The following is a 27,298-nucleotide window of genomic DNA, read 5'->3' on the forward strand; positions in this document are numbered from 1 at the left end:
GGGGGCAGCGCCCTCTATTGACGAGTCGCCACTAATGATGGGTAATCACTTCATTCACCTCTCTCCACTCTGATTCGTCCATCACTCTAGAACAGGGTCATTATGGACTCATCAGACCACATGACCTTTTTCCATTGAAATACAGTCCAATCTTTAGTCCCTCTATCACACTGATGGTTGTTTAAGAAATGTGAAGCTACTGCATCAGTTTGAGTGAAACAATTTATTGGTGAAACATATTCATCACAGCAGTTATTATCCAGTGGAAGAGTCTAAACTATTTTCTTACTTAAATCCAGGTGGGGACTTTTTTTTTGGCCAGGCTGCATTCAATGACATACATTTATGTTTTCCTGGGGCTTTGGTTGTAAAAGAATATGAACAGAACTAAAGCAGATATGACTCAGTAAAATGTTTATTTTGTGGCTTTAAATAAAACATCCTGTATCACCATCTAAATATCATAACACAGTAATATCTATAAAATGTGTTCACTAAGTAAAGCTGTTGGTAAAAAGTGTTGTGTATGAAAAAAATATAATTAATATTTAACTTTTGAAATCAAATTTAATCATACATAGGCAAAAACGTCTTTGGCTGTTGCAGTATTTGAGTGCATTGCATATTGATGAAGATTAAACACTTTGGTCATCATTTAGGCTGTCAATATTTTTTATTGGGTAAATAAATGGATTAAACTGACCATAATTTGGAGGAATAATTAAAGCTTAGCTTATTAACAACTGTAGTCTTACTAAAAAGCACAGAACGAATCCCTGAGACTCTCTGATGCCAAGAAAACTCAAATCTTGTTATAGACACATTTTCTTATTTATGTCAAAAATTAAAGTACAATACAGGAATTTGTCATTTATGCCGTATAGTACATCACAGTGGTTTACTGTGATTTGAGATATTTTTTCACTGCATCTGGTTAAAAAATGAATTGAACACGCCTTACTGTTACTCTCTGAGGTCATATTTAGAAGTAAAAGTAACCTGTTTGGGGTAATTTTACAGGTTGTGAAGCCAAAAATCTACAATATTTTGGGTTTTAGTCAACTGGACAACTCCAGATGGTCCCGCTGTGCTGCTGTCACTAACTTCGGTGATGTCACAGAACTAAACTAACACAATCCAAATTTCATTCCATTCACATTAGCTCCACACACAACAAAACAAAACAAAACAAAAAAAATCTGATATCTGTATACATGTTATCTCATCAGAGGATCGATCACATGATGCAGAGGAAATTCTTTACTGCCCAGGAGAGACCAGCTCTGTGTGATGAGACAAAGTCCACACACACCTGGATGTTGGGGGACAGATCGACCCCATCATAGTACTATCATATTGTGATGTGTTACTTTTACGTGTGTGTTGGAGAGCACGGGTATTGATGGATGATTGGAAGATGCCGGGGTGGGACGAGGGCGGTCAAAGCTATCTCTGCCACCCATCACTTATCTCTAGCTGCCTGAGTGGCTCCTCCTCGTCTTGCGGGTAGCCGGCTTTGGGAAACTCCTTCGCCTCATTGGCTGAACGGGTTTCTGGAGGGCTGTGGCGAGCCGCATCGGGGTTGCTCATTGGTGAATGCTGCCTGAGGTGGTGTAGAGGAGGGGAGGTGGGGGAGGACATGTGCTCTGGAGAACTGCGCTCTGATTTGATGCTAAGGTTGAGGGAGGGCAGATGTGGAGAGGTTGAGGAGCAGCTTTGGGAGGGGAAGGAGCACCCCCCACTGGACATCCTACAAATGACAACAAATGTTGAAAGAGAAAAAGCATCAAATGCATTGCAGTCTTTTCCAGTTTAGTGAATTAGGTCCAAATCGCTGACAATTGGTTGAAATCCAAAGACTATTTTTAGATTTTTGTGCTTATTATAAGATGTTATGACAGATTAACAGCAGTTACAACAACAACTAATGATTTAAATCTTAAAGTTAAAGAATAAAAAGCAAAACAAACCAAGTACAGACCAGTGCAGACAGATTTAACCCCAAAACATAGACAGATCTCATATTTTATTCAGACTTTGTCACCATTTTCCATCTTAATTTGCGCACCCTTGGCTTATATGACTCCCGTGGGTGTCCTGGGGCGGCTGTGCTGGTTGCCATGGGTTCATGGCTCCTCGCTGTAAGCTGACGGAGTGATAAAACCCAGGCGGGCTGTACTCTGGATGGAAATAAAAGACATTAATGTAAATAAAAGGCAGGGATTTTCCTAAGTTTGTGCAAGATTCAGACTCACTAGTGAGAGGTCTGGGGGTCGTCCTTGTCCCACGAGAAAATGTTACATTTTTTAACACAATAATATGATTAGTATTCATGTGTCTTTGCAAAAAACACACAGAATGCTCAAAAAGAAAATTTGCAAGATGTCCACTAGGAACAAACTAGATGTGGGAAAGGTTATTTAGTTAGTTAGATAGTTTCTCCACATTGATCATATATTCGCTGGGCTTAGATAATGGGCTAAATGGTCTGGGCGCTGCACTAATGACTTGCAATGAGAGGAAAAACGCTGACTGATTTAAGACAGAACACAGCTTTTAATAAACTAGCGTCAATAACCAAGAGAACAGATGATGCACAAATTTAATGAGCATTTTTTAACAGCATTTAGGACTGTTATTCACTTAAAGTTAGAGCTTGAATACAAGGCCAAAAAAACTTATCAAAATAAAAATCATGATAAATGTCAATCATCACATTCCTTTGAAAGGTTGATTTTGGTCCAGAGTGAAAGCAGAGGAAACCACATCAAAATTTGTGGTTAAAAAAAAAAACACAGAAAGACAAGCCCAACGTGAAAAACATAATAAGAGGAAAAAACATTAGAAAATTAGCAATGCATCAATTACAAAAGTCTAGATCAATACCATTACCAATATTTACAATTGGGCTGATAACCAGTGCTGATCACTGTTAATTTTCTTTGTTGTCTTTGTTTTGTTTTGTTGTTATTTATTTCTCCTTTTGTGCCGGGGAAACAAAGAAATCTCCATAATGATCAATACATGTGAATGTAATCATTTTAAAGTGTCAATCACATTATCTTTGAATAAAGACAGATTCAATTACATAGATTTATTAAAAAACATAAATATAATTGTTGATATAACATGTATCAGCTGTAGAAAACAAAACAAGATAAAAGCATTAAATATGTAAAAAGATGAAAACAAACTAAAAGACTAAACAGGATCAAACAACAAAAAACACATAATAAGATGTAACAAGAAAAAAGAAGAGGAAAAGGTACGACAAGACAAAAACAATGTAGAAGATGATTAATTCTGGTTTTAAATTATTCTTAATGATCAAAACTCGCCAAAAGAAATCAAGAAGCAGAATATGCAAAACTATTATAATGTTAGAATGTTTGTGGAACATCAAAATATGCTCGATAAAAAACAAAACAGCAACCGAAAAGGGTCAGTAATTAGATTAGATTAGATTAGATTAGATTGATTCCTTGGGCAGAACCCTCATGAAATTGAGGTTCCAATAACAGCACCAATAGAAATATGAAAAGAAAATATGTGAAGTCTAGATGGACTGGGATTGTGGGTGTGAAATTATGGAATGGACCTTATGATGCATTTAAGTTATTTACTCCTTTGGCAGAGTTAAAAAAAAAAGTGCCTGAAGTTTAAAATTATTCAGAAATATTGAATTGAGATGGTAGATATGTTTTTGTTGTTGTTAATTTAAAAAAAAAATTTTTTTTATTATTATGGTGTGAATGCTCGATGCTGTACACATTTAAATTGATGTAAGCAGTGCATTAGGTGAAAAGGATAGGCAAAAAAATAAGCTTTTGCTTCTGGCCTATTCCTTTTTGGTTTTTATGTTTATTACGATTAATGTACTAAGTACAATGATTGATGTAAATCCAAAATAAATTCATTCATTCATGCATTCAACCATTCAAATATTAATAGTAATAACTATATAAACAGTAGTGGAAAAAAAGTTAATGGCACATTACAAAGTACTAGTAGATAAAAGTATTAACAATAAAGTAGTATGAATTAATAGTAATAAATAAGTAATTGTGTTAAAATATTATAATTTGCATTCTATCTATCTATCTATCTATCTATCTATCTATCTATCTATCTATCTATCTATCTATCTATCTATCTATCTATCTATCTATAGTTTAATAATCACAGGATAATAGTTATAATAAAGTGGGAATAAAGTGGTGATGTAAAATGTTGAGATGATCATGATTGTTTTTGGCTTTAACTAAAGTTCTTCTGATACCAGAGACAGGTGCAAAGCACACATACCAGATGCTGCTGGGGAGGGGAGGCTGTATCCCCCCAGACCGTGGCCCAGGAGCCCAGTCTTGCCCATGGCCACCATGGAGCTGCCAGAGTGTAAGCCCTGGTACAAGAGGCCCCTCTGAAGATCACACAAAGACACACAGTCAAATGGAAATGTCAAACTGTCAGATGTCAGATCATGTCTGTGAGAGGTGTGGGTGAGTCTGAAAACCTGTGAAAATGCTTGTGTGAATCTGTGGAAAATGAATTTATTGGTGCATCAGTGCATGCAGCAGTACATGTACAATTCACACTGAATAGTAACAGTTACTTACAGCAGAGTTGTGGTTGGCGCGTGTGGCCCCCATGCCCTGGTTAGCAGCGTCCCCCCGCAGGCTGTCCCCACCCAGGGTCAGAGGAGGAGGGCTCTTCATCTCCAGGGCGCGATTCAGGTTGCCATGGGAGAGCACGGAGTAGCCAATGCCTACACAGCGAAAGAAGGGAGCAGGAAGTGAAAATTGATGTGAACTTGTTTCACCGACTGAGCGATCATTCATTCTCTGGTGTTCTCTCGACACCTCTGTTTTTCCCCATCTGTGATATAAATTCACTTCCTCTTTTGGGTTGACCTGGAACAACAATCACGTGTGACTTAACGTTTCACAAACTGCATCAACAACCTGATAGAATCAAATATGGGCCGACAACAAAGATTAAAAAAACCCGCTCTCCGATCGACAGCAAAAACAAACAAACAAAAATAAATAAATCTGAAAACTGCCTCTCAGATTATATTCACAAATTAAAGACTGCATGAAGATGTCAACATGAGAGGCAGGTGCGAAAGGTTCTGTAAAGAAACCACAGAACTGGTTAAAGCCGCTGCTACAGTGGTGGAAGGCCAGTTTCACAAAACAGCCCGAGCGTACACACACATATACACACATTTCCTGTGAGTTCACAGCCAGCTGCACAACCCAGGGGAAGGCTGACACCAGACATACAGTGCACAATTTACAATAAGAGGCTACATAAGCCTTTCATTGATTTTTATGAAGAAAGCGTTCAACCTATTTTTAGGAAGGAAAATGTCCGATATTTGAACATAAATTACAAATGTCCATTTAATTCAAAATAGTATTTAAGCAAGTACATCTGATATCAAAAACCCACGTGTTACACTTTGTAATGAGCACCTCTTCTCTGTGCTATTACGACATGCCTCATATGCGTTATAATATACAGATAGGCTATAATAATCTACATTTATATGAACAGTATGTATGAATATTTTCAATTAACCATTATTTTCATTGTCCAATCTGAAGAATATTCTCTCAAATTAACTGATTTTTCATTTTTTGGGGCTTATAATACATGTTAGTTGAAAAACATTTGTGTTTCAAAAACCAAAAGATGCCATTAACAAACATCTTGTCTCATCAACAATTTACATATATTCATTGTACTGTCATAAATGAATAAGGAAGTCAGAAAATATCTACGTTCAAGAAGCAGATTTCTCAGAAAAATTATGACATTACAGATTAACCCATAAAGACCCAGTGCTACTTTTGTGATTTTTTTCCTCTAAATTTATCCTTTCTGAAGTGATTTATCACCATTTATTATAATATTATCCTCTGTGTTTTGCATCGTTGCACATATTTTTCTATATTTAATTCACTGATCATGTAGATGTAGCTCAGATTAAAGTTGAGGGTTATTATATCAGAAACAGAGAAAACTGAAGAAAAAAGTTAATTTTTCAGTCAAATCTCTCATTAACTGAACTTAAACTAGATTGAAATATTCTTTATTATCATTTATTCGTCATATTATAGCAACACAAACTCCAGAAATTATTCACAGAAAACTGTCATTTTTTGCTAATCAACATAATTATTGTACAAGACAAACTACTGAAACACGGTGTGCTCTACCTTTAGGCAGAACAAATCAGTTACAGCGAACTGTTTTTTATCGGGCCATGGTTGCATGGAATGGATTGCCAGGGTTTTTGTTGTTGGAAAATAATAGAAAATGTTTTCAAAAGAAATTAAAACTTTTTTTTGTTACACAGCAGGGATGAAATGGAATGAGTATTGCTAATATTGAAAGATGTCTTATGATTTGTATCAGACAGCTATCGGTTGGTGAAGGAGTACGAATGTATAATACTTATTTTGTTTGTTTATTTATTTTAATTGCATTGGGCTGTTGTATATGTCCTGTTTGTGTGTGTGTGTGTGTGTGTGTGGGCGTGAATGGTGTAAGATTAATGTAAAATAATTAAAATTGTAATGCAATGTAGGGGAGACCCCAGGAAGAATAGCAACTGAATCAGCAGTTGCTAATGGGGATCTTAATAAATGAAATGAAATGAAATGAAACCCAGTGTGTCCATCCACTGTTATTTAGCAACTCCATGGGTTTTACTGGTGAATCAATGTTGTAGAAGATGACAGTGTTTCCACGGTAACTACGGAGCCTCTAAACGTCCAAATGGGTCATATCTGATGACCATGAAAAGATGACAAACTGTATTTTACAACAATTTTTTACATGTATTGATAGGATTAGTGAATCAACAGGTATTAAACAATTTATATCAGTAGATGACTTTGGACACCAGTGGATGTTTGGGTCTTTTTGGGTTAATTTAGTAGTTTATCATTGCAGAAAAATCCCTATTCAGTGTTACTGTGACTCAGTTTCACTCTTTTCCAGCTGCAGTATTCACTCAGTCCATGTTGTGGTTTTAATAGTGCTCCAGGAGTTTCTTTGTCCAAACCCTGTGTCAGCTCACCTGTGTGTGGAGACATGAATGCGGTGTGTGTGTGCGGTGCAGCAGGGCTGGCAGAGCTGGGTCTGGATCCTAGAGGTTTAAAGCCTGGGGGTCTGTGGGAGGCCATGCTGGATCCAGAGGTGTTGGCAAAGCCGTTCTCTACACCTGTAGACACCAGGAACTGGGCCTCTGGTGTGAGCAGTGACGGAGGCTGTGGAGTTACACACATACATATGAAGAAAATGTATTTAAAGTTCCACATTTTGTAGCTTTTGTGTTAATTCACTAATAACTACTGTACGTTTCATTAAATAACAAATATGTCTGTGTTGTCTTAAAAATGCTGGTAGCTTCTCCTCATTCACAGTTTCAGTTCAGATTGGTTTACCACATTTAGGTGTGTGTGCGTGTGCCTGTGTGAATGTGGTCAGTGGGTAACAGTTACCATGTTTGTGAACTTACATAGAAGCGCTGGCGAGCCACAGTGAGATCCATGCCCTCGTTCAGAGGATATTTTTCTGCGGCCACCTGCATGCTCTCCTCACTGTCGAGCTCAGAGCCGTCAAGGCCGAGGCCTTTCCTACGGAGAGTCTGACGCAAAACAAAAGCATAGATGTAAAATGACCAAACTCAGAAAAGAGTAAATGAATCTAATGCACTACAAATACGTGGCTGTGCTTGAAATAAATCATTACTTTGAAGGACAGAGTGAAAACAGCTCTTTGGTCTGGGTTTTAAAAAAAGCAGTTGAGCACAGACAACAGTTAACCCTTTAACCCAGTGTTTTTCAACCCATGTGGGGTCGCCTGGAATTCAAATGGGGTTGCCTGAAATTTCTAGTAATCGATTAAAAAAAAAAACAAACTTACTGATAAAAAATATATAATGAGTTAAGAGAGACAATCCTAATCCATAAAAGACATGACAAACTGTGAAGCTGAAACTAAAGCACTGTGGTTCTGTTTATCTGTCAAATGTTCATTGTGGTCAATTTCAGATGCTGCAGCTCTTTCATAATTCATAGTTTGAGTTCTTGTTTGTTCCGTATTAATTGTCAGCCTTGTAAATCTAAGCTGGACTGACTGTACATAGGCTGACCAAGGAAAATAAAATTCTCACTTTTTGCAGTAATCTACACCTGGCTTTTCTGCCCCCGTCCATAATAATAAACATAATATAGATTAAATATTGTCTAAAATTAAGGTTTATTTGCAACATAGTATAGCAAACTATTACATGATCAAAAACAAATTAATTTTAGAAAAAAAAAAAAAAAATCTCTGTTTTGAATGTCTGGGGTTGCCAGAAATTTGTGATGTTAAAATGGGGTCAAGAGCCAAAAAAAGCTGGGAACTACTGCTTTAAACCTGAGACAATATTTCAGGTAAACATGTTGCTGTGAATTTGCGTCTGTTTCAGTGTCATTAAAGCTGCTGTGAGTATGTGCTTGTGTTCCTTTTCTTCAGTGGTTTTGCTTTACTGTGTGTTTTAGTGTCAAAACAAGGTGGAATAACAGAAAAAGAGAAAGAGAGGAGTTGAATTTTTACAGGTTTCTACTAAATAAGGCACTGGGAATATCCATCAATAAGAGAACACACTGAGAAGAGAACACACACAGTTTTTGTTTTGGGGCTGTTTTTTTCCTAAATCACTCCACTAAGCAGTTAGATGGTCAATACTCAGTAAAAACACAATAAAAAAAAGAAAAAAAGAGGAAAATCATGACAACACTGCAAATAACAATAAAAACAATAAACAACAATGAAAACAGTGTAAAAAAAAAAAAAAAAAAAAAAAGCCTATTTTTACAGCCAGTCAGTCTCACTGCTCTATGTCTATGGAAAGCTCAAGGTCTATTCTATCAGTACATTTTGAAATTTTTCCTATTGAGCAAACAGTTGAATTTTTATGAATACTTAAAATAAATCATACATTCAGAACAAACACCACAGAAACGTTAGGGGTTAAAAGGGTTAAATAAAGTTCATAGCTCCTTTTAAAGCTGTAGCAGACTCTTCACATCCATATTAAAGCAGGCGTTGCAGTCCCCCCCCCCCCCCCCCCCCTCTTTACCCTGCCCCTTTCATCAGGTCTGACAGTACCTCCAGTATGTCCGTGTTGGTGCGGCTCTCATGCGGCTCGCTGTACTCGGTGTATTTGAGCAGAACTTTATCCATGTCTGTGCTGGCGTACTGGAACAGACGATTGGTGCTGTTGAAGATGATGAGGGCGATCTCACAGTCGCACAGCACGCTCAGCTCATACGCTTTTTTCATCAAACCAAACTTTCGCTTAGTGAAAGTCACCTACAGAAAAAACAAAAAAACACATCCAATTTTATTTTTAGCAAAAAAAAAAAAAAAAAAAAAAAAAGAACATATACAACATAATTATTCAGATAAATGTAATGGAATTGGGAAGAGCTGCATAACAAATGTGTCTGAATATTTGTAATGTATTAAAGATCCATAGGAATAACTGAAAGGTGAAAATCATGAACTTGGATGGAAATACTTTCAAATATTTGCCCATTAAGTTGAAATAAAAAAGTCACGATTTCTTCAGTTTTCTCTGTTTTTGAATATAATAAACCTCAACTTGAATCTGAGCTTTTATGGACAACTGTATGATCAGTGAATTAAATATAGGAAAATACCAGATTTATATTTAAAAATGCAAAATACGAAACATAATATTAGAATAAATGGTGATAAATCAGTTAAGAAAGGTTAAAAATAGAGGAAAAATTCATTTGGGAACTGCCACAAAAGTAGCACTGGGTCTTAATAGGTTAATGGGCTGCAGTCAGATAAAAAAACTGACCAAACTTTAGGGGCTCCATGTACTTATTTAGGATTTCTTTACGATAAAATGGGATTAAAATGGTATGTTTACAACTTTTTTTTTTACAACGGAAATTACAATTCAGACAATTTGTTTAAAAAAATGCAAAGAACATATAATTAACTTACTTGTCGTGTTAGTTTTATGATCAGAGAAAAGAGATGGATTTCTACATTTGACATACACTATTGTCCATAAAGTTGGAATAAAATATATTTACCTCTTCTCATGAAATGGTTGTGACAATGTGATTTATTCTTGACAGATAAAGTTTAACTGGGACTCTGAAAACGAAATTCTTCCAGCTCTATGGACAACAGTGCACTTATGTTTAATTTAATTACACATTTTCATTTAAAGTTCACAGTATTCAATGCTAACTTTAAGGTAAAATGTGTGTGTTCATCTGAATTCTCAGTCTGAATCTGAACACAAATCGATGAGAACAACCTCTACTTTCATATCCTCCCTTCTCTATACAACACCGTCCTACTGTCTTTAAACACAGCTTCAATTTTTCATAAAAATATATTCACCCCTATAGTGTCCCCTCCACTTTTAGATATACAGTTTGCATATCAAAACTAAGCATGCATTTTACAAGAACTGTGGAAAAAAAAAAAAAAAAAAAAAGTGGTACAGCAAACCCTGCCCCCACACATATTTCGCCCATTATAAGTAAATGGGAAGATTTTAAAAATTCATTAAAGATTTTAACTTTGACCTACTTTTCCCAAAATGTATTGAGATCCATTCTGGGTCACTGGCAATCTATAAAGTCAATTTGGTATGAATTTTAACCAATAGTTTTACTGCTACAGACATGTGAAATTTTGCCCATTATAAGTAAATAAAAAAATATTTTAAAAATTCAGAAAAGATTTTAACTTTGACCTATTTTTCCCAAAATGTAATCAGATCTATTCTGGGTCACTGGCAATCTGTAAACCCAATTTGGTAGGAATTCAACCAATAGTTTTGCTGCTACAGTGTTAACAAACAAGTAAACAAACTGAACCAAAATGAAAAACTCACATTATATTACTACAGGTGTTGCGTCCAAATGAGTACAAACACCTCTTGTGTCAGTCCTAGATAGTTGTATATTTTTGACCGATTGGTGTCACATGTAAACCCACCTGTCTATTCCTTTGGTCCAGAATACGAGAAATTTGTATTTTCTTTCGTCCCATATTTTCAGCAGTCTGAAACTCTGACACCTGTGAAAAAAAGACACAACAATGTCATGAGTTATTCATACCACTGTGGTTATTGAACAGTAGAATAATAAGGAAACCCCTATTTGCAAGTTTTATTTTTTAAATCCAGGGGAAAAAGTTGGATCAAAAATATTTCTAGAGGTTCTTCAATAAAATAAACTACTGTACTCTTCTAATGCTGTGCTTCTTTTTGTAACTTTCCCTTTATTGAAAAGTACAGGTTATCACATGACCCTCAATTACAATCTGACAAAAAAAGGAAACAAAAAAACAAACAGTAACATAATACAGTATGTTGTATATAGAATAGGTTGGTTTGTAATACTGTACTCTTCTAATATTGTAACTACAGCGCAACAAATCTGTTTTTAAAATCACAATTATACAATAATGCAAAATTAAGTAATGCAGCTCTTTACGGTCATGTCATTCTGGTGGGAAAATATAATCTGTTTGGTTTAGTGACTCAAGTCCCTACGTCTTTGGTAAGGGCAGGGTATTTATTTTTACCACCATGAGGTGATGCGGTCTAAACTTAGAGCGGCCCTCGTCGGGCCAGCAGTCCACACAGTCTGACACCCCCATGGTCTGGGTTACCCCCGGGCCAGCAGCAAAGTGTTCGACTGCACCGCACAGCCCCAAGAGACAAGGTTAAAAATAAAATTCATAACTCCTTTTAAAGGTTCAGCAGGCAATAGCTAAAACCAAACAGTGGAGGAAAATGGTGTGTTTTTGAAAGATAGCTTCAGCTGAAAGCCACCCACTCGTCTCTCATGCAAAGACAGGTCAGAAAAAACCACAGGATTTGGAGGGCACGAGTGAAAGACATGGATGGATTGTCGTTCATTTCATAGTGTCCAATTCTGTTACATAGACCTGACATTTTTCTGTTTGTTTGCTCTAAAAAAAACTTTGTTCATGGCAGTGAAGGTTCATTTACTATAGAGCTGGAAACGCTCCAGAAAAATAGAGGTTTATGTACATTCACTGACCCTAAGAAAGGTTCAATACCTTGACCAATACTCATATCTAAACTAGTTCCCAAACAATAATTCTGCTGATACAAATTTTCCATGTTAACTTAAAGAAAATTACACTTTCATCCATATGTACGCAAAGCAGTTTCATAACATCATATATATATGTATATACCTCTTAACCACATTGTGGTTCACAGTAAGTTGTCTTCTTTAACTGCTTAGTTTTATATTTCTGTTAAACTTATTCCTTATGAACCGAAGTTATCTGAACATAACAGCGACAAACACAAATATAAAAACCTGTGCCTACTGCATGCACAAGCGTTGATGAGATTTACTCTTTAGGTATTGAAATTTGGTATCACACAAGATATTATTAGTCAGCATCACAAAAGTATAGAAGACTTGTATCCAGGCCTGCTTTTCCTCATGTCTGCCATACCACCTCCAGTGCAACATCATTCAGTACTAAATTAAACACATTCATTCATTTGTTCTCCATTTGACTCGCTACTATCAGTCAAAAGTCTACTTTAAGTGGTCGTCTGACTCTTCTGACCTGACTGTACAGTACTTTTCCAAACCCCAGAGGAGTTTTCGCTGGTTTTCCCCCCTAATACTAGACATTTATTGGACATCTCTATATTTAGTTCCCCGTCCCTGCTGACGGTGCCTCAGCGGATATGGCGCCCACGTTCCCACGACCCCTAAAGCGCCCACTGTTCCTCAACATCAGCTTGGCACACAGGCATCTGGGGCATTTCTGGTGGAATCCACCACTTGGACCTAATTATTACCTTATAAAGTCCTGTCAAATCCACTCATGCTGACTTTACTGCAGAGGTAAGACACACCTCAAGAGTGGAAACTGCAGACAGAATCATCACCTGTGGTAACTTCAAAGAAAACAAGATACACTGAAGAGAAATATGTAAAAGATCACAAAACCAGTAGTGGCCTTTCTAAGACTCAAAACACACAGCTGACATGGAAGAATTCAAGTCACATCAAGTTTTCCTGGACCAGAAGTGAGACAATACATTCTAAGCTCATGTCAGAGAGTGTTGATGGTGAGAAGAGAAGGAAGTGGGACATATGTTCAAAACTGAGCAGAAAGATCTTTATCTCAGGCTTTTACAGAAAGTCCCTCTCCTCTCACATATGACCAGACTACACAGACAGCCCTGTTAAAACACATGACTAGCTTGGTAAATATAGCCACAGTACACCTTCAGCTAAACGGCGTGGACTTAGCGACAGAACTCACAAGTGTGGTTTAGTAGGTTTTTTGAAGGCCTAAAGGCCGAGACAGGCAGGAAAAGCCTCATGCATCAGCTAATTCTGGATGCTCTCCCATACAACAACTGTCATTTGAGGTCTCTATAAGAACTAACCAAGCAGCAAACAAGTACTGCCTATGACCTTTCATCTCTTGTCTAACCACTGAACAAGGCATCATTCAGAAAAGACGAGCATTAAATGAAAGATTAGATCATGTCTCGTCATCTGCCGGTCCCTTCAGGTGTAATGAATAGATATAAATGCAGAACATAATTGCTGCGTCTCTTGTAATTGTGCGATAATTGTGCACATGCAGTTACCCCTGGGTCTTGAGCTTCTATAGGGCAAGCCGGTACCTTTGTCAGATGCCTTCCCAGAGGTGAGACAGTGGAAACAACTGAGCAGAGAGACACAAGAGGCAGCGGCTTATGGTAGTCCTACTGTCTGACGAACCCTGGGACTTTGTGACAAGTCACTGGGGACCTCACTGAGACAACAGAGCACATGCACAGAAAACTGAAAGCTTGTTCAGGAACAAACATCAGCGTATGAAGACATCACAGCTTTGATCAGATCAGATGATGAGATAAAATCCATCTGTCCCCTACTAAAATATCACCCTGACGGTCTGTCTTGCTGCAGTGAACTTTTTGCTTGAATGAGAAATGGAAATGTAGGGCATTTGTTAAAGTATTGGTGGTTCTGCATCAGTGGTTTTCTTTCCATGACTCATTCAGAGCATGATGGCCTGTAAATGTTACAGAAATACAGTAAACACATGCATTTAGGAAAGAAGCAAAATGTTTATTTTATGATGTTAACCCAGAAAGACGCAAACATCCACCGACAACCAAAACCATCCACTGAGCTAAAATGTTTAATACCTGTTGATCCATTAATCCTATTAATACATGTAAATAATTGGTGTAAAATACAGTTTGTCATCTTTTCATGGTCATCAGATATGACCCATTTGGACATTCAGAGGCTCTGTAGTTACCGTGGAAACATCGTCATCTTTCTACAACATTGATTCACCAGTAAAACCCATGGAGTTTGAGAAGTTACAGTGAATGAAGACACTTGGTTTATGTTCAGTTATGATATCTTTGCTTAAAAAGTCACTGATATAATAACCCTCAACTTTAATCTGAGCTTTTTTATGAACATCTACAAGATCAGTAGATAAGAAAAGATACTTTATTGTCACTATACAAAATGTACAATGAAATTTAGGTGCACTATCCGGATGCGGACTCATAAACAGTAATAGTAAAAATAGTGATAATAACTATAAAAATATAAATATATATATATATATATATATATATATATATATATATAAAAAAGGGTAAATTCAATATGGGAAAATATCTGATTTTCACAGAAAAAAATGCAAAATTCAGAGGATAATATCATAATGAATGGTGATAAATCACTAAAGAAAGGTTAAATAAAGAGAAAAAATCATTTGAGAACTGCCACAACAGTAGCACTGGGTCTTTATGGGTTAAGGAAAGCTCCTAGAAAATACACTATATACTACAAAAAAAAACAAAAAAAACAACGATAATTGTATTATAACTTTCTTCAAATAAGAATCTCTGAAATGGTAAAATGATCTGATGAAAGAATACCGCAGCGTTGCCATTTAATACATGCAAAATGTGTTATTTTTGACACTTTCCATCCGCTTCTGTATCATTACAATAAAAGCAAAAAAGACAATGAAAACTATATGACAGTTGAAGCAGAGGATGGTCTGATCTGTGAACGCTGCAGCAAAGTGACACCTACCCAGGCTGATGTGCAACACTGTTGACAGTGTTTTAGTCATTATTCATGTAAGACTTGCATCAAAGTCCTTTGCTTACATGTTAAACCTAGACTCAAAAATCCCCCAAGTCATCCAAATGTTTCTGAGAATTCAGTTTGATACTTCATATTAACCCATAAAGACCCGGTGCTACTTTTATGGCAGTTCCTAAATGACTTTATCTCTGAATTTAACCTTTCTTAAGTAATTTATCACCATTTATTGCAAAATAATCTTCTTTATTTTGCATTTTTTTCAGTAAAAATCAGGAATTTTCCTATATTTAATTTTCTGATCATGTAGCTGCTCAAAGAAAAGTTGAGGGTTATTATATCAGAAATAGAGAAAACTGAAGAAAAAAACTGAAGATATCAATAATTGAACATGTACCAAGTGTGTCCATCCACATTCATTTATTAAACTCCATGGGTTTTACTGGTGAATCAATGTTGTAGAAAGATGACGATGTTTCCACGGTAACTACAGAGCCTCTGAACGTCCAAATGGCTCACATATGATGACCATGAAAAGATGACAAACTGCATTTTACACCAATTATTTACATGTATTGATAGGATTAGTGGATCAACAGGTATTAAACATTTTATGTCAGTAGATGATTTTGGTTTGCCGGTAGCTGTCTGGGTCTTCATGGGTTCAAACAGAATCCTATTTTAAGAAATAGAAATGTACTTTATTGTTAAATGATTGCCCTTGATGATGAATGATTCATAATTAAAAGTGTGTTTCGTGTGTGTGTGTGTGTGTGTGTGTGTGTGTGTCATCCCCGGGGTCAGACAGTACATGTTCACACTGGGCCTTTGCAGAGTAATGGTGAGGAAATATTTGTCTAATTTTAACAGGAGATAATTGAATTGCTCTGATATTTTTGTCAGAATAGAATGGCAAAAGTACATGCAGACATGAGCTGCAACATTTGGTCCCGAAAAATGATTTTTTCAGTCTTTTTTTTCCCTTCATTAATAGTACATCAACTGCAAACAATGAGACGATTAGCCATATCTAAAGGATAGCTGAGTAGAGGGGACTTTTTATCAGCTCATTCAGTGAAAAGGTTCAATATAAGAAATATTCAATTCAAGGTATTCGCATTTTTGGACCACTGATGACTAAAAACTTTAACTCTATATTTGAACTATTTTTGTGGTGACTTCCAAATTGCATTTTCTTTACATTTTACCTTAATATATCATCATTTATTATAATATTATCCTCTGTATTTTGTATTTTTCAATGAAAATCAGGTATTTTCCTGTATTATTTTACTGATCATATAGATATTCATAAAAGCTCAGAGTGAATTCAAAGGTTTTTGTATGGAAACAGGTAAAAACTGAAGAAAAAGTGACCATTTCAGGGACATACATCATTAACTGAACTTAAAAACAAGCATCTATAACCACTGACAATGGTGAATAAAAGCTTAGAAGATGACATGTCTATCTATCTATCTATCTATCTATCTATCTATCTATCTATCTATCTATCTATCTATCTGTCTATCTATCTATCTATCTATCTAGTTTGAAAACTGATTCTAAGTGTCATGGGATGTATATATATCCAATGGACGCGGATTAATTTTGCACACCCAAGCATTCTGCGCTAAAAATAAAAACTGTAAAAATACATAGCGTAAAAAAATGTTTGCGGATAATTAAGTCTAATAAATTGCTGACGCCCATGAAAATAGACTGTTTAAGAATAGCCTGTCTGTCCCCGAGTTGCCAAGCATCCCTCTTCTAATATAGACTCATCTATTGAACAACACAGCAACAGGTACGAGTGGGTCCCCCACGCACAGCTGGGTCACGAGGAGTCAAATACACGAAACTGAAAAACCTGCTTCATTTGCTTTAAGGAGAAGTAAATGCTCATGTTGAAAAGCGAAAAACAAAACAAAAGCTGAGCATCTGAACTCACCTGTTGTGGGATCTCCTCGGGTCTGCTGTTTATCTGTGGATCTGCAACACTTGATGGAGAGCAGTATTAAAAAAAAAAGAAGAAGAAGGTGCGGAAAAAGTTCCGCAAACAAACGTCACGGATGTCAGACTAAACAGTGGTCTGGTCTTCTCTTGTCTGGTTTTGATGCAGAGAAATTCACCTGATTTTCGGCAGAACGAGGCTGTAGCGGATGGTTCAGGAACACTGCTTTCCAACAGCTGGCTGCTGGAGCCCGCCCTTCTGTCTCAGCAAACACACACACACACACACACACACACACACCACACACACACACCACACACACACACACACACACACACACACACACATGCACATGCACACACATACACACACCGCCTCCTCGGTCATGCCATTGGACGCACACCTCCGCCTCCTATCAGCCCTTGAACGCAACACGCACTTAAGGCTGTCAGCGAGAGATCACAGCAGAAGTTACACACACTCACACTAGTGCAGACACACACATACACACACACACACACACACGAGAGAAAAACATTTCTTTAGACTCATAGCATAATTGCCTGTAAGTCATATTTTTGGACAAATTGTGAGAATAGAATAGAATAGAATAGAATAGAATAGAATAGAATAGAATGGGACTTTATTGTCACTTTTACAGGATCAGTGAAAATCAGTTCAGCAGCCCTGTTTCTCTTTAGCAGCAAACATTTAAAGTGCAAAAAAACAACAACAAACAAACTTAAATTTTACTATACTATACTATACTATACTATACTATACTATAAAATATCTGACAATATAACCAAAAAATACATCATAAAATGAAGCAGCAGTATTAAGAGAGATATCACAATTTGGTCCAAAATATGACTCAGGTTAAAAAAAAATAAAGTTTCATAAAATCTGAAAGTTGAAAACACTCATAAATGACAATTTTAATACTAGAAACTATTTATAGTATCTCAACAAGTTTAAATTCAACTACCTAAAGTTTCTATTCTTGAGGACCATAATCAGTTTAATCCATATAATTATGATGAAGGTGAAATAAAACACAAAACAATTTAATCCTTAAAGACCTCGAAATATTTTTGTGCTCTACATTTACAACTTTTCCTAAGAGTTTTATCACCATTTATTAACAGATCATCTTCTGCATTTTTCAGTGATTCCAGAAACACAGGATAAGTTGTTGATACCATTTGTGCGAGCACATACAAGAGTACATTGGTGAACGTCAGAAAATTGAAACCACAACCAGGAGGCTTGCATCCAGCCCAGGCTCAACCCAGGGAACAGGACGTCCCCCCAGGGCAAGCAGGGGGCCGCATCATCAGTAGTGTTCCTCTGGATCATAGGGTGTTTCAGCCACTCACACTATACCAGAGGTGATTTCTCACAGACTGCAAGGGAAGCTCAGCTTCCCCTAAAATTACGAAAATTAAATGGTCAAATATGTACGGTTGTGTTAACATTTCATTGACTACAAATGTGTTAGAACACGTTCATCTCACAGACGAGTTCGTTCAGAATCAGCTTTATCACAAATCAGCGGACTCGATGTTGTTCTCATACATTCCCGTTGCGCTGTTTTCTCATACGATCTCTGCTCAGTGCATTTGCCCGTAGACGCTCAGCGTCCATGCACTTCAATGGGACTGAGTGGAACAATTTTTTTCATTGCCTCAAAACTGGATGGTAATTGGATAAATGCCACGATGTTGTCCCGCCCCCGGACGCTTGGCGTCTCTGGGGGTGAATGGAGCTGTGGGCGGAGCTCGGCCGGGCTGGACGCCAGGCTTCCACGTACTGATTGGAGGATCAGTCGAAAGGCTGAATCCCATTTGACTGACAGCTATTTTGAGATCTACTCCTTCACTGACAGAGTTCAGTTTAATACTGTCGTGCATTCTGCTGTGAAATCAAGAGAGAAACCACTACGAAATTACTTGTTCATTTCTTGCACTGTCAATACAACACACTCATTGTACTTTCTTGTTTCAATTTAACATAATTTCAGCATTTTCTTGTTTAGTTGGTACGATAAGGTCACTGACCATTTTCTTAAAAAGGAATGGAGGGCCGAATTTATGTTTAAATAACTTGTCCATTTTTTTTATGTAAGCCGACAATGAGCTTCCCCTCTCTGAAAGACGAGCAGCTGCACCCTCACCGGAGGTGGCCAGCCACAGGGTGATCAGCCCCCAGCTTGTGTCCCACACCTATGCCCAACAGGGGCGCCCCAAGCCAACCCCGACCTACTACTACTTGGGGGCCCAAGTGGTGTCGTTCCTCTTTATCCAGAGCCACTGGCTGCTTCTTTCTGCTGCCTCCAATGCAGTTTTAATGGCTCTGTGCAGGGCCTGGCCCCTGACCCCCAGGTCTCTAAGGAGTTTGGTGGTAGATGTTGTGCTTCAGTGGCTAGTTCAGTATAGCGCAGGTGTTTCTGTTCATACGTCTCATCCACAGAATCCTCCCAGGGTACGGTGAGTTCGATAATGTAGACAAGGGGTGGCCAACCCTGGTCCTGGAGAGCCACTATCCTGCGTGTTTTAGATGTGTCCCTCTTCCAGCACACCTGACGGCCTTATCAGGCTTCTGCAGAGCTTGATGATAGACTTATCATTTGAATCAGGTGTGTTGGAAGAGGGAAACATCTAAAACATGCAGGATAGTGGTTCTCCAGGACCAGGGTTGGCCTCCCCTGATGTAGACCTTCTTTAGTGAGGGGGACCAGAGCACCAGGTCAGGTCTTAAGGTGGTGATGCAGTCTCTGGAGGAAACACCAGTTGTTGGCCAATATCCACCAATAAAATGAACTAATGAAATTCATGTATTTTCCTACATTGAATGTATAGATCATGTAGATGTTCATTAAATCTTAGAGTAATTTCAAAGGTTATTGTATCAGATGAGAGAAAACTGTAGAAAAAGTGACTTTTTCAGCAAAATGTATCATTAACTAAACATAAAAACATCCATAAGCATTTGTAATACGTCAAACTACGTTAAATAATGAGTCAGTGTATCAGAAGATGATGGTGTTTCCAAGGAGACTCCAAACAAGACACAACTAAAAGCTGAAAAATTGCATTTAACAGGAATATTTACATGTACTGATAGGATTAGTGGATTAAAAGTTATTAAACTTTTTAGATCGGTGGATGCTTGTGGTCGGTGGTGGTTGTTTGGGTCTTTGAGGGCTAAGGGCATTCACTCTATCTGACATTCAGGGCAGTGTGACTCTCAGGTTTTTACACTGCAACAGGGGCTACAGATGATTAAAACATAGGCTGTATAAAAAGAAGTTAAAATGAGTGAAAGGATGTATGTGTAGAAAGTACATAAGGGCAAAAGTGATTTGCATAAAGACTGAAAAAAATACTCCAGTATATTATTGAGCCACAGTGTTCAGAAGACTCATTCAGAGTCTGTTCTTAGGACTGCTACCACAGTGTGAAGATACTCCACTGCATGTGAGTATCAACACAATGAAACATATGTATGAAAAGTTCAACTAGCCACTAGGCATGTTACTGCAGTGTTCTACTACTGTACAAGATGTTTTTAGAATTAATTTTACTGCTGCATTAACATGTTTTATTGCATTTTATTGCTTAACCCATGAAGACCCAAACCTCCACTGTCGACCAAATGCACCTATTGATCTGCAATGTTTAATAACTTCTGATCCACTAATTCTATCAATACGTGTAAATAATTTGTGTAAAATACAGTTATTCATCTTTTCATGGTCATCAGATATGACCCATTTGGACGTTCAGAGGCTCTGTAGTGAACATGGAAACACCATCATCTTCTACAACATTGATTCACCAGTAAAACCCATGGAGTTTGACAAATGACAGTGGATGGAGACACTTAGTTTTACATTCAGTTATTGATATTTTTGCTGAACAAGTCACTTTTTTTCAGTTTTGCCTATTTTGATATAATAACCTTTGAATTAACTCTAAGCTTTCATGAACATCTAAATCAAATATAGTAACTAAATATAGGAAAATGCAGGGTTTTTTTTGTTTGTTTGTTTGTTTTAAACTTTTTTGACTTCCTGATGAAGGCTTGAAGCCGAAACGTGTACAGGTGTTTTTTTTTAGGTCTAGATATGACCATGCAATGGTAATAAAGGCATTTTCATGTTTAAAGAGAGTGCCTTGGACTTTTTCTTCCAGTTTGGTTTCTACTTTATGAATCCTCTTTTCCAAAGAGCACCTCGAGCAAACTCTTTTTTGGTCCTAGAAGCATTCCTTCACTTGAATTTTTTTTGGAAAATGCATGATTTACAGTACAAAATGCAAAATACAGAGGGTAGTGTTGTTATAAATAAATCACTTAAAGCGGTTTCTCACGGATTTGGCAAGAAAACAAGCCAGATTGCTAAAACATTAAATTATACAGTCCACCAAGGTTGTTTTAAAAGGGTCATATTTTGCTAAACCCATTTTTATTAGTCTTTGGTTCATTTATTTGTGTATTTGGACCCTAATATTTCAAAATTTTGAATTTGAACCCTCCAGGTGCCGCAAACCTATCTTTGTATTCATTTTGGCAAAATCGAGTGGATTTCTACAACCTGTTCTAATTCCTGCTTCATTTGTTACATCTATAACTAGTTACGTCACAACATTTGCACATATAAGGTTAAGACTTCTGATGAACATTTCTCAGAGTACGCCCTAATTGTTTGTCAGCAGTAGCGGTTGTAGTCCAAACTGAAAATATGTCCAAACTTCGAGCCAGTTACCTAAAATGTTCAGTTGTTGGTTGAACAGGACAGAGCAGCACAGCCAACAACCTGGGGGGGGGGGGGGGGGGGGGGGGCTGAAGTGACTCATTGGCATTTAAAGGGCCAGCGCTCAAAACGACCTTTCTGGTGTCATTACTCAGAAATAGGGTTGAAGATGGACCTGTGGAGTTGAATTAATGAAGAATTCAAACCCAAGCAGAGCATTTACAGTTTATGTAGACCACAGGGAAATGTTTTAAAATGCATAATTCCATTTTTTAAAAAAAATACAAAAATATCATTCCTTTAAAGAATGAGTATTGCCGGTGTATGGAGGTAAAGGCGTCATTTGGGTTCAGTATTCACCAAGAGACAGCCAAATTGTTGCTGCGTCGAATTCCCATTCCCACAATGCAATTCACGCCAAAATTTCCGAAAAGGCCTGAGCGATGTTTTGGTTTATTATGTAAACAAACAGACTATGGGAGTCATCTTAAAAGTATTTCACTGTGAGGGAAGGGATTCAGGTGCATAAGCACAGACCAACTCATGGATTAGTGATAATGAGGCTATCACTGGGGTTTGGCACATTTAAAAAAAAAAATGTGATAAAGTCGTACGCTGCTTTAAGGCTGAGCTCATTTTAACTACTTGTATACTGTTGAGCACAGCAGTGTACCATACTCTACAGGGTCAAAATAGTGTGGTGGCAATGCATTTTCCAGATAATCCAGGAGTATAGTATCTTAAGAAAGAGGAGAGTTTTCTCAACCCTTAAATAAGACGCCTCATCATTAACCCGTAAAGACCCACACAGCCATCGACGACCAAAACCATCTAGTGATCTAAAATGTTTAATAACTTCTGAACCACTAATCCTATCAATCCATGTAAATAAGTGGTGTAAAATACAGTTTGTCATCTTTTCATAGTCACCAGATATGACCCATTTGGACGTTCAGAGGCTCCGTAGTTACCGTGGAAACACTGTCATCTTCAACAACATTGATTCACCAGTAAAACCCATGGAGTTGGATCAATGACAGTGGATGGAGACACATGTTTAATGTTTACTTAATGTATATTTTGCTGAAAACGTCACTTTTTTTCAGTTTTTTTTCAGTTTTTAATGTAATAACCATCAACTTTAATCTGAGCTTTTATGAACGTCTACATCAGGGGTGTCAAACATGCCGCCCGGGGGTCAAATCCAGCCATCAAAGGTTCCAGTCCGGCCCACGGGATGAATTTACAAAAATGACACTTCAGATATTCACAATCAAGGATGTCGAACTCATTTTTGTTCAGGTTCCACACACAGGACAATGTGATCTCAACTAAATAATAGCAGAATAACCTATAAATAATGACTCCAAATTTTCTTAGTTCATTGCAAAAAACATAATATTACATTACACCTATAAATAATGACAACTCCATATTTTTCTCTTTGTTTTAGTGTAAAAACTTACATTAAATTATGAAAATATTGACATTTACAAACTATCCTTTAACAATAAAATGTGACAAATCTGAAATTTTGTCAGTAAAATTTTAACATTATACTTCCTGTTATTAAATATTTGGTGCCTTTGTAGAGCCAGTACATAATATGCATGTATAAATGGTAAGTTGAGGTGTAATATTGTTGAAATTGCACTTATTTTTCTCAAGAAATCTCAGTTTTTTTCAGGTTATTCATATCATTTTTGTTTGGATAGTTTGTAAATGTACATATTTTCATAATTTTATTTTGATTGCACTTAAACAAAGAGAAAAGTTTGGAGTCGTCATTATTTACAAGTTGTTATTATGCTATTGTTTTACTGGTCCGGCCCCCTGCAGATCAATTTGCGCTAAATGTGGCCCCTGAGCTAAAACGAGTTTGACGTCCCTGGTCTACATGATCAGTAAATTAAATATAAGGAAATGCCTGATATTCATTGGAAGAAATGCAAAATACAAAGGATAATATTATTAATAAATGGTGATAAATCACTTAAGAAAAGATAAATATAGAGAAAAAAAATATTTTGGAACTGCCACAAAAGTAGCACTTCAGTTGATGATTTGCAGACATGTGGCAGGAAGGGCATGAAAAATGTAATGCGAAATGTAATCAAAGCTTAAAGCTGACAGATAAATATTACAATATTTACCTCTGAAATGTACTTTCAAGATGTATAAAAACACCAAGTACTGACTTTTTTTTTTTTTTTTTTTTACTGTAGTTGGATTTTTACGTTAAATTACATCCTACAACATCCCCTTGTCTCTAACTGCTAATACTTTAATATCAGTGTGTTTTGTATATTCTGCAAATCATTTTGCGTAAATAGGAAAATGCGTCAGTTATGCGTGAAAAAAGACATTTACATCAGTCACCTGCATTGTAATTATACCTGCAAATACATTTTGATTCTAATCTCAAATTTTGTGATTAAGTCTAATTTTAATGCTAATACACAACATATGATAAGTAATGCACCTCCAGATCAAAAGTAACTTAAAATACATTGTCTGAGGAGTTGTCTACATGATTTCTCCTGTCCTTCTGTGCATTAATTCCGCGGTACATCTACGTGCTAAAAGTCAGAACTAAACAGAATCTTCGTGAAGTGTGAACTGAGACTATATTTTTAGTTTTGTCCACCTTTGTACAGAGACCTATAGTTAAGACCAAATAACACAAACACCTACCACTAGACTATACGCAACACACCCACAAGTTATGTTCGACAAAAAAACATAGAGATGATCAACTATCCAACGCTCTCAACAGGCATGTGGTATGTAAGTCATGTGACTCAGACGCAGGCCAGTGGAAAAGAATAGGTTAAAAAAACTGAATATTTTACAATTTTCAGGCCCTAACCCTTTAAATCCTAAGTCTAAAATGATCTGCCTGGACTTTTTTTTTCTTATTTTGACCATAAAAAGGTTGGAAAATATGCTGTGAGTGAGTCACTTTTTTCCCCAGATCTTTCAAAATCTAGCTGTCATTTACAATTTACTGCATGTTATAATACTGCTACAACAGCTTCTTCTCCTACTTCTAGTACAGGTGTGGGTGAAATTACTGTAATGACCCTATAAAACATATAAAGTGCAACATCTCAGGTTTCAGAAATTGTTGGAATTTTTCCAATTGCACAAACAGAGAAATAATTACAGCCATCCAAACTGCATATGTGCAAGGTGTGTCAGCGATGACACGTTAGGTTTTAAAGAACTAATTGTGAGACTGATACGTTTAGCACTGTGGACAAACGTAGCTATTTCACATTCTGATATGAGACTGGGTTGAGAAATAATAGCAAGGCTCCACTGCAGAACACAGAAAGACATCAATTTATAACTTAATTTTATATTTTGGATGAAAATACCATGTGCTGAATTACCCAGACCATGTATGTTTTATAGCTGAGTGACAAAAAAAAACAAAAACAAAACAAAACAGGACAGAAAGAGAGAGGAGTGACAGAAAAAAAGTAAAAAATAAAATTAAAATAATCAAAAGAAAAGCTGAAATCCCAGAGAAAATTGGAGATGCTGCCTGCTTAATAGATATATTTAGATGCAATAACTGAATTGCTGCACGAGCTGCATTATTGGCTATTTTTGGGATGTGACACAGTGCACTCCTAAAAATAATATAGCAGCAATTTATTAACACAGAGCATCCATGGAAGTGTGGACAACAGCTCTATCTCACACACAGCAAGGCAGACACTGACACATGAACCTGAACACGTACAGTTTGAGATCCCCAGAGGTGTCTCAAACTGTGCATCTGATGCAATACTTAGCAACATCCCTGCAGGCTGACATCGCTTTACCTCCAGGATTCATGTGCGTGGGCCTGAGAATAGTGCAAACTCCCATCTGTAAATACAAAGCTAATCACCTACAACTGCTGGGAAATTATATTTTTCTACAGTGTGGTGTTTATGCAAGTGTATTTTCATTCATTTATTTAAACAGTGTAAGAGCTGCATCAGTCTGGCATTAACTAAAGGCTGACTTTCAGAAAAGTGAGAACTGTAAAAAGCTGAAATTATACACAGATAAAGGTGCTTATGAGAACTTTTCTATCACGTCCATTTTTTTTTTTTTCATTTTCCTGAAACTTCTCACTTCTGCTTTCGACAAGATCAGCCACGACCCTTTTAGAGCATGTGGTGAAGCTGTCGAATTCAGAAATAGCCTCCATGGTCAGTGTACATATGTGAGTGCAATTGTTCACATTGTGTACCTTTATAGCTACAGTCTTATCTGCATCTTAACAGAATAAGGGTTATACCTTTACCCCTCCACCCCCCCACCAACCTTTGACAGAACAATAAGGCCCTGTAGTACAAGTCACAGACTTTAAGTATGTCAAGGTGCTCTTTGGTCAGCTATATATACATTTATATATATATATATGTGCATGTATATACAGTGACAGATAATTCATTTAGAATCAAACAACACCAGAGATCTAAGTGTCTTGTATCGGTGTAGGTTAGTTGAATCGGTGGATGCAGTGAAAAAAGTAAACTATGCATGTTTCCAAGGCAACTGGAGAAAAGTTAATTAGATTCAGAGAGTCTGGGGAGTTGGAACAAGAATAAAAGCTGTTTTCTACAATGAACCCGGGTTAGCTGAGGTAGCAGCCCACTACTGCAAATTCCTCCAAAGTTTGCTGTAATGTACACCTGCTGACGGTGTTATTTTACCCACGAACATCTCTGGAACTTGTCAGATGTAAGAAGGCTTTATATTTTCTTGTGATGTACAGCGGTCGTGTATGTCCCTATAGACACAGGGAGACAAAAGAGACAGTGAAAACAACTGTACTAATCCTTTAATCACTTTATAAGGCCTGCAGCCGCGCATAAGTAGGTTAATCTAACAGAAGACTGGATATGAGCAACACATGTGAGCTTCAAATGGATTTTAGTCATGTTTACATATCAGTTTTTTGTTTTTTTTTTAAAACTCCAGATATTTTTATGTGTTAGTTAAAAGTGGACTTTAACCCTTTCATGCATGAATTATAAGAACCTTAATCAAGATTTTTTTCCTGAGTGTTTTTATTCCTCTTTAGCCATGAAAAAAAACAAACAAAGTGATTGAACCTATTTTTCATGGGGGTGTAAAAATGTCCACTCAGCTGGACACCATGCATTTAATTTTTGAAGCAAAGAAACATGTATTTACTTTAACTTTAAAAAGAGATCTAAGTGTCTTGTATCTGTAACTTTACTTTAACCTTGTCATGCATGAATTATAAGAACCTTAATCAAGATTTTTTTCCTGAGTGTTTTTATTCCTCTTTAGGCATGAAAAAAAAAAAAAAAACAATGTGATTGAACCTATTTTTCATGGGGGTGTAAAAATGTCCAC

The 27,298-nt window shown here is 36.8% G+C and overlaps 1 protein-coding gene and 1 long non-coding RNA gene across 2 annotated transcripts in view; one reads left to right on the forward strand and one right to left on the reverse strand.

The window, feature by feature from the left end:
• Window positions 1-17,194, reverse strand: mef2b (myocyte enhancer factor 2b). Its single transcript, XM_030131796.1, has 9 exons — window positions 17,155-17,194; window positions 11,053-11,133; window positions 9,172-9,375; window positions 7,532-7,660; window positions 7,091-7,280; window positions 4,617-4,765; window positions 4,306-4,420; window positions 2,069-2,180; window positions 1-1,750 (listed from the first exon to the last, which is right to left on the reverse strand). Exons 2-9 carry the CDS (start codon window positions 11,104-11,106, stop codon window positions 1,447-1,449), a joined length of 1,257 nt encoding a protein of 418 aa, XP_029987656.1. The 5' UTR covers window positions 11,107-11,133; window positions 17,155-17,194; the 3' UTR covers window positions 1-1,446.
• Window positions 8,525-27,298, forward strand: part of LOC115417756 (uncharacterized) — a 20,818-nt gene continuing 2,044 nt past the window's right edge. The window contains exons 1-2 of the long non-coding RNA XR_003935200.1: window positions 8,525-8,537; window positions 14,332-14,334. This is a non-coding gene — a long non-coding RNA (uncharacterized LOC115417756). The remainder of the gene's footprint in view (window positions 8,538-14,331; window positions 14,335-27,298) is intronic.

The sequence above is a fragment of the Sphaeramia orbicularis genome, chromosome 4, assembly GCF_902148855.1.
Source record: "Sphaeramia orbicularis chromosome 4, fSphaOr1.1, whole genome shotgun sequence".
Taxonomy (NCBI): Eukaryota; Metazoa; Chordata; class Actinopteri; order Kurtiformes; family Apogonidae; genus Sphaeramia; species Sphaeramia orbicularis.